This window comes from Pipistrellus hanaki, assembly GCF_964339955.1.
Source record: "Pipistrellus hanaki genome assembly, chromosome: 3".
NCBI classification, from domain to species: Eukaryota; Metazoa; Chordata; class Mammalia; order Chiroptera; family Vespertilionidae; genus Pipistrellus; species Pipistrellus hanaki.
The window spans coordinates 106167161-106181801 of NC_140505.1; the positions used below are offsets into that span (position 1 = coordinate 106167161).

At 51.2% G+C, this 14641-nt stretch overlaps 1 protein-coding gene across 1 annotated transcript in view; it reads left to right on the forward strand.

Moving 5' to 3' along the window:
* The window catches only part of SLC6A13 (solute carrier family 6 member 13), a 42402-nt gene extending 30187 nt beyond the window's left edge, over window positions 1-12215 (forward strand). The window contains exons 8-15 of the mRNA XM_084878404.1: window positions 5647-5750; window positions 6581-6705; window positions 8511-8623; window positions 8934-9071; window positions 9818-9920; window positions 10322-10422; window positions 11268-11438; window positions 11760-12215. Of these exons, the coding sequence (XP_084734530.1) occupies window positions 5647-5750; window positions 6581-6705; window positions 8511-8623; window positions 8934-9071; window positions 9818-9920; window positions 10322-10422; window positions 11268-11438; window positions 11760-11882 (978 nt within the window). The 3' untranslated portion in view covers window positions 11883-12215. The remainder of the gene's footprint in view (window positions 1-5646; window positions 5751-6580; window positions 6706-8510; window positions 8624-8933; window positions 9072-9817; window positions 9921-10321; window positions 10423-11267; window positions 11439-11759) is intronic.
* Window positions 12216-14641: the final 2426 nt, after the last annotated feature.

Below are 14641 nucleotides of genomic sequence, written 5' to 3' on the forward strand. Positions count from 1 at the left end.
GAGCTGTGCAGGAAGGATTCTTCTTCAAGGGCCAGGCTTGGTCCTGAGCTTTCCAGCTGCCTGCCTTGTTAGCGGCCTGGCCCTGGCCCCATGCTGGAGTGAGGCCCTGGTTGTCTGTGAGCAGAGCAGCCCCTGCAGGGTGGATGCCCTGCCAGAGCACTAATTGGATGTAGTTGGCACCCCCCAGGAAGTGTGATAATTCCAGCTGGCATTTGCGTGGCACTTGAGAAAGGTACAAATCCCTGCTAGCCAGCACAAAGACCAAAGACCTCTCTCTGTGAGCACTCACCCGGCAGACACAGAGCTGGGTGCTCCGGCGTCCTCTTTCCGGCCAGGCTCTGTGTGCAGGGGGCTGCTGCCTGGCGCTCCCCAGGGCTGTCTCCGTCCCACGAGGAGCTCCGCCGGGGCCGTGTGTGCTTTATTCGGGCGCTTGTTTCTTTCCTTCTGTCGGTCCTACTGTCCTCTGTTAGGTTGGCAAGGGCAGGGCCTGGGGGGAGGGTGTCCAAAGAGCCTTTGTTGAATCTTTTAAATCTCTGCTAAATGATTCTAATTAAGGGTTTATTTAGGGAGAAGGTTGGAACCACTGAGTCTTTTAATTTTGACATCGTACATTGAAATCTATGGGACCTCATATACACCTGAAACAAATATAATAATGTCTGTCAACTTTATTGAAAAATTAAAAAAAATTTTTCTTTTTAAAATGGAGATTTATGACTTGGGTGTCATCCCACCTAGTACACAGAAGGGTGGCCCCGAATGTTGTACAAATTGGAAGGTTTTCGTGGGCAGACCCTGGGCGGGACGGAGACGTTATTGGCAGGAGAAAAGAGGGTTGTTTCTGGCGGGGCCACCTTTGCTGAGGAAGGGGAAGGGTATAGGGGACTTTAGAGGGCAGAGGACTCTAAGCCAGACTGCCGTAAGGTCACATCCCTAGGAGGAGCTGAGAACTGCAGTTATGGTTTGGCTTGTGTGGAGTGGGAGGTGGGACACCACCTGAGTATTTTTCTTAGCCACCAGGAAAAGAGAAGGAAACCTGGTCACTGGACGCAGCTCTCACATTCCTACTGCAAACTGGCTCTCCCAGCCCCAGTGCCTTGATGACAAGGCTTTGAACCAAATCACTTGTTCCTCCAGGCTAAATGGAACCCTATCCACGGACAAGTGACCCATGGGATGGATAATGATGGGTGGGGAAATCTGGCCTCCAGTCTCCTGCAGACACTTCCCTCTGCCTGCACCCATGGAGACAGAGAGGAGGCGAGGGAGTCCATTGCTACAACCAGACAGGCCCGCCTTCCCTGGCACAAAAGCAGGAAAAGGGTGGAGAGCAGACAGGGAGGCACAAATAGAAGACAGGTGAAGTTGTTTCTAAGAGGCAGTTATGTGGAAGCAGAGTCATTCACGTGTGTTTAGAAGACAGACAACAAGTAACTATCTTCATTCACTGACACATAGGCATCCCAAACACCAGTGCTGAGTTCTTCAGAGACCCTGTGAGAACACATTTGCCCTTCAATTATCTCTCTGCAAGAACAACCTATTTCCAAGAAAGTCCTCTTGTGTTTCTTCAATAAAATACCGTTATGAATTTTCACTTGAATAAGAAAAGCAAGAAGCTAACACTAATTTTTAATTTTTTTTTTTATAGATTTCAGAGAGGAGGACAGAGGGAGAGAGAGATAGAAACATCAATGATGAGAGATGATCATTGATCAGCTGCCTCCTGCATGCCCCCCACGGAGATTGAGCCTGCCAGCCGAGCATGTGCCCTTGATTGGAATTGAACCCAGGACCCTCCAGTCTGCAGGCCGATGCTCTATCCACCGAACCAAACCAGCTAGGGCCTAAACCTACTAAAGAGAAAACCACAGACTCGAAATGGTGTCACTTGTGCTAAAATCCCAGGGTACCAAACATAGATTAAATATCTATTTGCAGTTTCAAACACTCTTAGAAACATAATCTTGATCAGCCTGTCCGAGATTTTCTGGTCAAGACCAATGAGATAATTTCTACAGAAGAAAGAGGCAATCTTTGAGATAAAAATCTTTCACCAAAAAAGACATCCTGGCCCATTTCTTTTGCTGATTGATTCCTTCCCCCATCCTTCTTCCTACGGGAACCTTTTATTTTGTCCAAGCCCATCAGAGTGCCTTTTAGTTGCTAGATGGCACCCTGCCTGGTTCATGAACTGCTTAGTAACTGCTAATAAATCCACGGGGCCTCATCATAGCTGAAAGGTGGGCTGCTTTTTAAAAATATGTAACCCAACAACAAGCCAGCGATAGCTGACACCTCGGTCATGTGTTTTCTACTTGCTGGCACTTGGCTAAGTTTGTGACACGGTGCATCGTCCCACCAGCCCTGGGAGTGAGGTGTTAGCCTCATTTTACAGATGAAGAAACCAAAGCTTAGAAAACTGAAGAAATTTGTCCCGAATCACAAAACTAGCATGTGTGGAGCTTGGGTTTCACACCAAGTAGTTTTTTGGAGTCTGCTGACACCATGATATCCATTTTCCAAAGAATATTAATTGTTTGAGAGTTTTAGCTATTTTTTTTTTATTATATCAGGAGGTGGAATAGGGAACTCATATTTATGTTCGGCATTTTACATACTTTATTTTATTTATTATTATTCCCATTTTCCCGATGAAGAAAGTAAGGTTCAGGAGGATTGACTTGCCTAAGATCATACAGCTAGTAGTTAACTCCAAAACCCAGGCTTTTCCCATTACACACTATTGCCTTCCTAAAAATAGCAGGTATAATAATCCTTGGGGTTGGACTCAAAGTTGAAAACATCTTTTCTGTACCTCCTAGAGCTCACACTCTCTTCCTTTGTGCCCCCAGAGAGTTCCTTTCTGCCCACGCTCCCACCAGGGTCTTGCACACTTGTTTTATTCTTGGTTAGTCTCCTGCCCCAGCCGAAGACACATCGGAATTTTGTTCCAGAAACCAGGGCCCTGGCACAGGCAGGGAGTGGGCCGCCTGCCGTGGGAACAGAACAGCTTGCTCTGCTGGTTCCGTCAGCCCTTCTTCTGACCCCATTCCTTCCCCCCGTCCCAGCAGGCCTGTCAGGCAGCAGCTGTGCAGAGAGCTGGGCTGGCCAAGCTCCCAGTGAGGGGGCCTTAGTCAGAGGCGTCATATCTGACCTCTCGCTCTGAACTCGCAGCCCCCTGCTGCCTTCTCCTCTGTTCTCGGTAACCTCTCCTCCCAACTTCGCCTTGGTCTGTCCCCCTCAGGGTGAGGTAAACTGCCAAGTCACAATTTCTCTTCCCAAGCCCAAGCTTACAAAACTTTATAAGCACAGGACTTGCACCCCGGCCAGCAGGTGGGCACCGGGCCGTTTCCTAGCGCTGTGCGGGCCCACCTCACCCTGTGGCTGCGAGGCACATGGAGCAAACCTCCCAGGCGGACGGCCTGTTATGAAAGATCACCTGACCTCATGACAGAGGGAGCCCCAGGCGGAGAAGCATCCTCCGCAGCCCCGTACCTCTGACCCCCGGTGAATCCATGTACAAGGGTCAGCATTGCTCGTAAGCCACTGAGTGAGCAGAAGGGAGACAGAAGAAGGGAGACAGAAGAGGGTGACCTTCAGACCAGAGGCCAGCGAGTTTTTCTGAGTTGACCATCCTTACAGTGTCTGGTGTTGGGGGGGGGAGGGCAGAGTATTAGAAGAAAAAATGATTTAAAACAGCGGGTGGCTCAGTTGGTTGGAGCGTTGTCTCATACACCAAAAAGTTGTGGGTTCCATTCCAGGTCAGAATACATGTCCAGGTTTTGGGTTTGATCCCAATTGAAGGGCATATAGAAATGACTGATCAATGTTTCTATCGCACATCTCTTTCCCTCTCCCTCTCCCTTCTTCTCTCTAAAATCAATAAACATATCCTCATGTGAGGATTAAAACAAACAAAAATCTCAAACTTTTGTCATCAAACTGAATTTTGTAAATACCCCATTCTTGTGTGCAGGTTCTTTCTTTTCATTCTTACCCGAATCTTTCTTTTGCTTCAGAATAAATCCTGATGAACCCTCTCCTTCCCATTGTAATTTCTCTCATGTTTAAAAAGTCCCCAGTGTTTCCACCCTCCATACTATTTCTTGGTAGCGGCCCTTCTGGATCCGCCTCAGCCCTTGGTGGCAGCTTCTGCCTCACAGAATTCCTTGGGGATGGGAGCCACAGTGAGCAGGGGGCCGGAGGCTAGAGACATTCCCCTCTTTCCTTCACCACCTTTCCCTGCTCTTTCCCCATTCCTGCAGAAACGGAAATATAGCAAGAGGAGCGTGTGCCAGGGTGCATCTCTGACACCAGCCTGGAGGCTGAAGGGCAGCGATTTCCACATCTGATGCTCAGTAGGCTCACCCAGGAGGCTCTGGACATGATACAGATTTCTGGGTTCTCCTTTAGCCCTAGAGACTCAGTGTCTCCACTGGGGATGCTGGTTGAGGAAGCAATGTGATTCTGATGTAGTCAGCTTGCCAGCTGGGACCCACTATCCCTGGGACCCACTATCATGCTGAACAAAATGGCACTTTGCTGGGTGAGTTTAGAGAGAGAGAGGTGGGGAGAGAGAGAGAGAGAGAGAGAGAGAGAGAGAGAGAGAGAGAGAGAAGGACACTGAGGGTGGTAGCCATGTTGCGGGGGGAGGGAGGACAGGTAAGGAAGGGCCTTAGGAGCTTTGGACAGAACGAAGCTGAGGCTTGGGTGTGTGGGGGCGTTGGGACCCTGGTGCAGTGAAAGGAAAGTGGGCGCTTGTGTGGGCCCCACGGGGTAGAGCCAGACAACAGCCAAGAAACGGGAACACAGAGATGTTGGGACAATTGACGGCCTCCAGGGCTCGGAGCTCCCTCGTAGAGCTCACATCACACCCTCCGAAGGCAGGAGGTGCCCCGAGGATCTATCACCCCAGGACCCCACCTCCTGCCAGTCTGCGGGGTTGCCTAGTCCTGTTTGCCTTGATGTTCTCTCTCTTTGGGATGTTATTCTAGCTGTTAGACCTAAATCATACCATGCGCAGGCTGGGTCAGCAGCTGAGACAACAGTGACAACAGCATCCCTGTGTTTAGCTGGAGAGCTCATCCCCCCCAACGAGAACAAAGCCCTTTGCAGATGCATTTCTGTCCACCCTCCTGACGTTCTGGTGAGCTGAGGATTCCTCTTCCCGCTCTTCACACGGAGGTTTGGGGGCACGAGGGGAAAAGCTCCATCCCAGGCAGCGCTGATATAAAGGACCATTAACTCTAGAGATCCTGTCTCTGGGCCTTTCCAAACTGGTCACACCTTCGGGAGAGCCCAGGACAGGAGGCCGTGGAGGCAGAACCGGGCCTTTGTTTCTTTTATGGAAGCCTGCTGCCAGGCCTCCTTAGCTCAGAGCTCCCTCCCACCCGCTCCCCTCTCCACCATGGTCCTTCAGCCTTCTTCCAGTGCCGGATGCCAATGCCACCTTGGCAGAGCTCAGGAAGCCCCATCCAGGGGCTCAGGAAGTAGGGCTCAGGCTGCAGCAGGGCCTGCACAGGCTGAGGACAGGATTCTCGTCATCCCTAGCCAGTGCCCGGCTCAGCCGTGATCCGTGTGCCCCCACGGAGCCCAGGTGCCCTGGTTCCTGGGGTGCAGCTCTCTCGCCTTTTCCCTGTGTAGGTGTGGATGGACGCGGGCACCCAGATCTTCTTCTCCTTCGCCATCTGTGTAGGGTGCCTGACGGCTCTGAGCAGCTACAACAAGTACCACAACAACTGCTACAGGTGACTGGGGAGTGGACCTGAGCCGCAAACCCGCCTCCCACGGTCCCTCCGGCCGCGCTGGGTCAGGGGTGATTTCATAGGTTCACCCACCCCCACTCTGCACCCCACACTCCAGTACTCCAGGGCTACCAGTAGCCGAAGGGCGCCAACGGCAGCCCAGGCAAATGGTGGGCGGGGGAGCGCCGCAGGGCCCAGCCTGGGTCCCAGCTAATGTGGAGGTCACGGGCTCAGCCTGAGGAGTAAGTGGCCACGCCATGCAGAGGGGCCTCAGTCTGTCCTGCTGTGAACAGATGCCCTGGCGAACGCGGATTCCTCACCCGCCCTCCTTCACTTCTGCCCCAGCTAGTGTCCCCTCCTCCTGGTTCCCTTGGCATATCTGGTTCATAACAGAGAATGTAAGTCAATGTTAATATCAGCCCCAGATAGCATATAATTTCAATCAAATTGAGGTAACTAAGAATCACTGGTTGCTTGGGACTACCCAGGCCTGCGTCCCGGACGTTAGCATGGCACACGGAACTGTGTCAGAGAGATGGTGTCCCAAAGGTGTGGTGACAATGTGCAGTTTGTAATTTTTAGATTAATATTTACTTCCTCAGAGCCTCATTCTTTTGGGATGTCTTTGCTTTATGCCAGCTCTTGGGTTTGGGGGGCGGGGAGGGCGGCAGCATTGTTCCAGGAATGCTCATCATCATTCCGCTGGCAGCCCTCTGGCCTGTCTGCTGGGAGGGCCTGAGCTCCCCAGGGGCTCCCACTGCTCTGGACCGCAGGCCTGAGACAACGCAGCTCTTTCTGACCTTCCCGTTTCCACCTCCCCACCTCGCCCACAGGGACTGCATGGCCCTCTGCTTCCTCAACAGTGGCACCAGCTTTGTGGCCGGGTTTGCCATCTTCTCCATCCTGGGCTTCATGTCCCAAGAGCAGGGGGTGCCCATTTCCGAGGTGGCTGAGTCAGGTGAGTGTTGGGAGGCCTGAGGCCGTGGATTCTGTGGGCTTTGAACCTTCGTCACCTGGGTTCCAGAGGCGTTGCTACTGTCGCCTTCACGTAGGTGAGCTCTGCTCACCTTCCAGTGGGCATCTCCCAGGAAGACCTGAGGGAGGACTTAAAAACAGCAATTCCGGCTTCAAAGGGTTAGTGGGCATATAGGAGACCTTTTTCTTCCCATCCCAATGCTATCAGGCCACTGATGCTATCAGGTTCATGTTTATCCCTACAGAAATAGCTTAGGCGTATATGAGAAAAGCACATCCACACACACATACACACACACTCATCCACACATAGGTACATATTGCTATGTACCTATAGCAATGGGTGCTACCTTTTACCCCCTATTTAGAAATGAATTGATAACACACTATATATACTGTTCTTCACTTTGACTTGTTCACTTTAAAACCTATTGGCTCATAGAGTTTCTTCCTTTTTCAAGTGAATGCTTTTCCATGATGCAGTCTTCTTGTTGCTTCTTTTAAATAAAATCAAGGACTGGTCTCCTGTCTGGGTAAGCTCTAAATGTTTCTTTTGCTCTTCCCCTATTCTTGAAGACCACCCACCTCTGTAGCAAGACAATTTTTTTTTTTATCACAGCATTCAAAATCATACCCTTGTCATACATAGTGCCAACCACTGGGCAACTAACATCACTGACTCTTATTAAAAGTGATAATATTTTGCCCTGGCCAGTGTGGCTCAGTTGGTTGGGCATCATTCCATGAACCAGGTTCTTGGTTTGATTCCTGGTCAGAACCCATGCCGGCTCAATCCCCAGTAGGGGGCATGCAGGAGGCAGCTGATCCATGTTTTGCTCTCACATTGATCTTTCTCTCTCTAAAACAACAACAACAACAACAACAACAAACACCAGTAGCAAATCTTTTTTAAAAAGTGATAATATTTCACTTTTATTAAGCACTTACTATATGCCAGGCAGGCACTGTGCAAAGCATTCTGCCTGTGCCATGTGGTGGGAAGCTGTGAGGCAGGTGCTAGTATTGTCCCTCTTCTCACCAATGTGGGGAGTGGGACTTTAAGAGTTAAAGGACTGTTGAAGGTCACAGGTTCACACTCCTTTGTTTTTCAAATGAAGCTTCCTACAAATGAATCCAAGTGCTGGCATATGAGTCTGTTCCTGCTATTTAAGCCAGCTGAGAGGAACATTAATTTATTAGAGAGACTGAACATCAGTGGTGTTCTGGAAATAATGCCAGTTCACTGCTTGTAGAGTGACAGAAAAGTCCCAGGGGAGAGGGGGCCAGCTGGTGGCCCCAGGTGCAGTCTAGTCTTGGAGGAATTCTCTTTGGAACCATGTCCTCTAGAAAGAACACAGCAATTGCCTTAGTTGATGGGGGAGCATGAGGGCTCCAGGTCTCATCAGACCCTCTGCTCCCTCATTTTACCCATACAGCCTGCCTAGTCCCTGAGTTCTTCTTAAACCTCTGGTTTGGGGCAATAGACCTGAGAGTGAGGCGGGAAGATTTGGGACAGAACTTACAGAAATGTGGGTGATATACCCCTTTCTGTTTTCCAAGGCCTTTTAGACACACAGCCTCTAGGTCCTATTCCTGCCAATGAGAATACAATGGGTGGTGCCTTGAAAATTTGGGGACCGGGTAGAGGTTTGGGTGGTTTCTCCTGGGTGAGGATGGTGGTGGGGATAGCCACTTTGGGGCGAAGTTTCCTCTGGCTCCAGTTACTCCATGGGGCCACACTGACGCTGGCCCAGGCACTGGGTTCTGTTCCTCTGCTCCCTGCTGCAGGCCCTGGCCTGGCTTTCATCGCCTACCCCCGGGCTGTGGTGATGCTGCCCTTCTCTCCTCTCTGGGCCTGCTGCTTCTTCTTCATGATCATCCTCCTGGGACTGGATAGTCAGGTACCAACAGGCAGCTACTCAGAGGCTGAGAGAGGAATCGGTGTGGGTGGGCTGGGTGAGGGGGAGCAGAGGCATGAGTCTGAGCTTGATGCCACGCTGGACCTTAAAACAGTTGGAGGCTTGGTGAATGTCAGACGTGGATGCTCTTCCAGGGACCAAGAGGAGTTTGAGGGGTACATCTAGACCTAACTGTGCAAGCATCGCTCTGGAGACCTGAGTCAGAAAGCCTGGCGGGCTGAGCCAGAGCTAGCTGATGGAGCTTATATGGGGAGCTCTCTTTCCCTCCAATTTTCTTTGCCCTGTCATCCAGTTTGTGTGCGTAGAGAGCCTGGTGACGGCGCTGGTGGACTTGTACCCCCGTGTGTTACGCAAGAAGAACCGGAGGGAGGTCCTCATCCTTGGAGTGTCTGTCATCTCCTTCCTTGTTGGGCTGGTCATGGTCACAGAGGTGAGACTCTGGGAGGCTGGAAGGTGGGGGGACAGGGTGGAGCCATGGTGAACAGCTGCCCCCTGTTCAGTGGAGCGGGCTGCTGTGGTTTCAGGGCTCTGGGCCTCTCCTTTCCCAGCCACAGAAGCACCACGTAGGCAAGTCCCCTCTCCGGCCTTTGGGCATTGACAGTCTACTTACAAGGATGGGTGAGGGGTAAACTGGCTCCGTGTTAAAGAGTTTATGGACAGGATAGTCTTGTAGGAGGAAACACTGCCTCTCCATCAGCTTTTCATAATTGCCCAGGAAGCTGCACCAAGTTCTGGGGATAAAGTTCAAAGGGAGACAGGTCGCCCTGGGAATGGGCGATATTCTTTGTGATGTCTCAAAGGAGAAGGAAGGCGATGGGGCTTAGCTTGGTAATACCAATGACAGCCCCTGCCATGATCTGTGAAAAAAAAAAAGGAAAAAAAAAGGTGCACATTATGCCTTGGACTTTTAGGTCAGTCCAAAATGTTCTCAGGGACAATCTAATAATAGCTGTCTTTTTCATCTATCATCCATCTAAATACAATAATAAAAAATAATTATTGTTTCATACCTGCCTAGCGCCTTGCAGCTTACAAACTACATTATCTTTTAGTATCTGTCTTCTGTGATCCCCACCAACGCTGTTCTGTGCCCTGAGGTGTGCAGCTAGATGGCGAGGCAGTAAGCCTGTCTGTTTTCTCTGAATAAAGTTCGGTTTTGTGTCTCCTCCCCGGCAGGGCGGTATGTATGTGTTTCAGCTCTTTGATAACTACGCAGCCAGTGGCATGTGCCTCCTGTTCGTGGCCATCTTTGAGTCCCTCTGTGTGGCTTGGGTCTATGGTGAGTGACTCTCCCTAACCCAGTACTCACCTCTACCCCAGCCAAAGCCCTTAGACAGAAGAGAGGTGCCCACTGCTCACACCCACCTTTTCTTAGGTCCTCCTCTACCCACCTTAAAATTCTACCATTAGAAGGGCCCCCCAGAGGTTACCTTGTCTACCCTCCTGGTTATGTCTGCACCGAAACCACTTCAGATGGGCCCACGTTCTGTCCTATCCAAACCTTTCCAGCCTGTAACAGCCTTAACAATCAGAAAGTTATTGCCTCTGAATCCCAGGGAGGAGCTTTCTTCCAGCAGTGATCTGTAAAGATAACCACTGTGTATTGGTCCTTGCCCATCTTGGTCCTTTGGATGCTAAAGAATGTCCTTTCTCTCCCTTCTTTCCTTCTCTTCATTGTAGGAGCTGGACGCTTCTATGACAACATTGAAGATATGATCGGGTACAGGCCCTGGCCTCTTATCAAATACTGTTGGCTCTTCCTCACACCAGCTGTGTGCATAGTAAGATAACCTTCAGGGAGGGAAGCCAGATGGAGGGATAGAGACATGGTAGCAGGAGGCTAGGTTGCCTGTTAGTCCGAGATAGGGCTTCTCTGTGTGCATTGAAAGTCATTTTAGGTTTTCTTTCATTCTCCCGTTGGATTTTAGACAATGACAGCAGAAGAATAAACTGAGGTCCAGAGCTATCGGACTGTTTGACCAGCAACACAATCTGAGTGTAATGTTGCAGGCAGGACTGAAACCCTTGAGCCACTCATATAATACTGAGAATCACAGCAATAACAATAGCAAAAGTTACAGAGCACTTACCTTGTGCTGGGCACAGAGTGCTTTATATATCTTAATCTATTTAATCCTCACAAGGAACTCACAAAGTAAGAATTGCTATTATATTTATTTGACAGAGAAATGGAAGCCAAAGGGGTTTAGCAATGTCCCCAAGCTAGAAAATGGCCGAGGGCTAGGCTTCAAGCCCAGGCCCTGACTTCCAGAGTCTGAGCCATGAACCATCTGCTTCCTCTGGTTTGTCCATCTGAGTCAGCCACTCCTAGCACCCACCATATGCAGGAACTCAGTGAGGCCTACCCTCCATCCTTGAGGTATGCAGAGGCTTAAACATTTGAAAGGACCAGCAAGTTCACTGTTATGTCTTAACTGTGAGCCAGGTACCCTGGAAACACCCACGGAGGTATGTGGATTCTGAGCAGAGTGTGGATGGAGGTTGGAGGCTGATGGGCCCCGATGAGCCTGGAGGAAAACCCAGGCTGGAGTGTGATCCTCCAGGGGGCGCCCAGGGCACAGGGCCCCTGCTTCCCAGCCCCTTTCTCTTGTGATCTCACCCTCAGGCCACCTTCCTCTTCTCCTTGATCAAGTACACCCCGCTGACCTACAACAAGAAGTACACGTACCCCTGGTGGGGGGATGCCTTGGGCTGGCTCCTGGCTCTGTCCTCCATGGTCTGCATTCCTGCCTGGAGCTTCTACAAACTCAGCACCCTCAAGGGCTCCTTCAGAGAGGTAGGAAGTTGGTGGGAAGAAGGGCAGCCAGAGGGGGAGAAACCCTAGTGGATGATGGTAGATGGCTGGCTGCCTGCCAGGGTAGATGCTGGTGCTCTGGGGGCGGTGAGCCTGGTGTGGGGACCAGGGAGGGAGGGGGTGAGTGCTTAAACGTCTCAGAAAGAGACCAGATGCCTCCAAGACACCGGCTGTGATTGTAGGATGGCGCCTAGAGGCATGATTGTGTATGGGGAGCAGGCAGGCGTTGGTGATGGGGGCAATTGGAGACCTGCTCCCCATCCCCACTCCACCCCAAGGCAGCCACCTCCACTCTCCTTCCAGAGAATTCACCAGCTCGTGTGCCCAGCTGAGGAACTGACCCAGCGGAACCAAGCAGGACCCTCTGCCCCTGCCACACCCAGGACATCACTTCTCAGACTCACAGAACTAGAGTCTCACTGCTAGGGGGCAGGCCCTTGGACAGTGCCTGTGGGCCTGGCCGTGGGGACAGCAGCAGAAGGGGAGGGCGGGAGCAGTCCCTCTGTGCTTCTGTCTCCCCGCTGTCTTATCTATCTTTTGGAAGGGGCATTTGGAATCCACCTTCTGAGCTGGGTGCCTCTCACTCCAACGTCCCTGCCCCAGGGGTGGCTAAGCAGGCGTGAGATGCCAGTATCCACAGCATGCCCTTTGAGGTGGGCTGGGGAAGCTGGGTGAGGACTGGTGGGTGGGTTGAGAGGTCTGTTTGGCTTCTGGGCCCTCTAATCCTTTATTCCATTAAATCCAAGTTCTTCCCACTGACTGCTAGAAGTTCTGACTCATTCCTGCCCCTTGGTCTTGCAACCTTGACCCCTTTATCACTTCAAAGTTGTGGCTTTAGGAGACCCCTGTCTCCTTCCCTCACTGAGTTCTTGTGGACCGTGAGCAGAGGGGATTGCTGTGGGGAGAAGGATGATGGGCTGACTGAGGTCCTCCATCACCAGACACTCGGACCAGAGGGAGTGGTATCTTTCACACCTCTGTCTCTGCTTCTACTAGAGCCCTTTCCTCCTCTTCCCCCTCTGTGGAATGGAGAGAAGAGTGAAGGAGAGACCTCCCCAGCGACAGATAGGAAGTGGAAAAGTGGTTGGGCTTCTTCTGCCCACGTTTCCCTTGCCAAACCTGTGTCTGTGTGCCTGCCCGGGGCTTGGTGTCAGCGGAGTAAGAGAGGGCCAGCAGTGGCACTACCCTACCTCAGCCAGCAGAGGGACCCCACTTCCTCAGGACTCCTGGCTCTTCCGTTGAAAAGAGGATAGCTACCACTGCAGCACAACCAGACATGGCCACGAGGGGGTGGCTGCGCTGCGAGATGAGCTCTCGGGGTTAGGCTGCAAACAAGACCCAGGTGGAAGGCCAAGTGAGCATGGCCTTGGCCCCAGAGAATCCCACAGCCTCACCTCTGAGCTGTGTTTGGATCATGTATCTCTGTGTGTGTGTGTGTGTGTGTGTGTGTGTGTGTGTGTGGCTGAACATACACAACTGCATTTCTCCCTAAACATGTGGAGGCTTTGGTGGTTCTCCTTTTTTTTCTTTATTGATTAAGGTATTCCATATGTGTCCTTATCCCCCCATCACCACTCATGCCCTCACCCCGCTGGTGTCTGTGTAAAATTGATAAGGCTTACATGCATGCATGAACCTCCCCCCCTTCCCCACCCTCCCCTTCCTCTGAATTGATGGTTCTTCCTCCCAAGCTGTTCCAGGGGAGCATTCAGCATGCATTCCCTGGGTGGTTTACTTAGTTGTTGTTTTACAAGTTAGCTAGTGGGGAAAGCACTGGAATCTTTCCCAGCCTTTAGGGTTTGACTTTCTGTTGTTGTTGGGAGAGTTTATAAGAATTAGTGAAGCAGCCCTGCTGTCTGTTGGCCTTGGCTGCTCCCTCTGGACACGACTTGGAGGCCTCCCCAACATGTGCCCGGCTCAGTCACTGTCCTATGGTGGGAGAAATAAATCTGCTAGAGAAACGTGCTGAAACTTAAGACACCACACACCTGGCATCTCCATTCATCTGACAATATTCCCAGAACACCTACTGTGTGGCTTTGCTATGCTCATGACACACGAGGAGCAAAAACAGACTGTCTAAGTGACAGATTGTGACAAATGCAATGAAAGAACAGAGCAAAGTGCTATGAGAAAGAATAACTGGGGTGTGGAAGGAACCTGATGACTTGGGTTAGCTGGTCTGGGAAGGCCATTCTGAGGGTGTAATATCTGTCTCTCTCCATCCATTTGATCAAAGTGGCAAGAATCTGCTAGGCCTGGGAAGGGATGCAGGCAGTTCAGTAATGGTGATTTGAATCCCATTTAGGGGAGACATTAATGGTGGATATAGTGTGAAAAGAATACATTGGTATAAGAATTAAGAGATGCAGATGCTAGTCCTGACCTGCTTCTGTCTTGCTGTGTGTCTTTGTGGGAGTTGCTTGGAATTCGGGTCTTTGGTGTGTGTGTGTGTGTGTGTGTGTGTGTGTGTGTGTGTGTGTGTTTTCAGGTGGAGATAACATCATGCACCCCACCCACCCATAGGTTAGTTGTAGGGCTCAAATGAGGCAGTGGGTGTGCGAGCCCTGAGGTCATTAAATCAGTTGGAGGGTGGATGAGAAGGATCTGCTCCAACAACCAACGGGATTGGCAGGCAGAGATGTGCAAGAAAAGCCACTTGCCTGGGCCAGCATGGGGAAAGGGAGCAGGAATGCGCAGGCGTGGTTTTAGCCTAGGGAGCTGTGGACAGGGTGAGCTCAGTCCACTTGCTCTCTCTGCCTGGCAGGGCAAATACCAGATCCTCTGTTCTCTGCGGAAGAAGATATAAAAGGCAGGGAGCCCTCTGTTGTTTAGAGACCACACCTGTTAGAGAAGAAAGTCAAAGGAAGAAAGGCAGGCAGAGAGAGCCCTGTGGCAACTGAGAGCTGACTCCAGCCCCACCATATTGGGTTGTCAATGAAATAGAAAAACCCAGGAGCTCAGAGACTTCCTTGCTGTCCTCTGGCCACCTGGCCTCAGGCATCTGGTTGCAATGGGCCCAGAAAGAAGGCTACACATTTATTGAGCTTAGCATTTTTGCTAGGAGGCAAGGGAGAGGTAGCCCTAAAATAGCCCTGCCTCCTGTGGGCCTAGTGCCCTGCCAGCACCAGGAATGTTGTCCAAGAAAATCAGGACTGAGTCCTCTAAGCCCCAGTCTGTCCCCT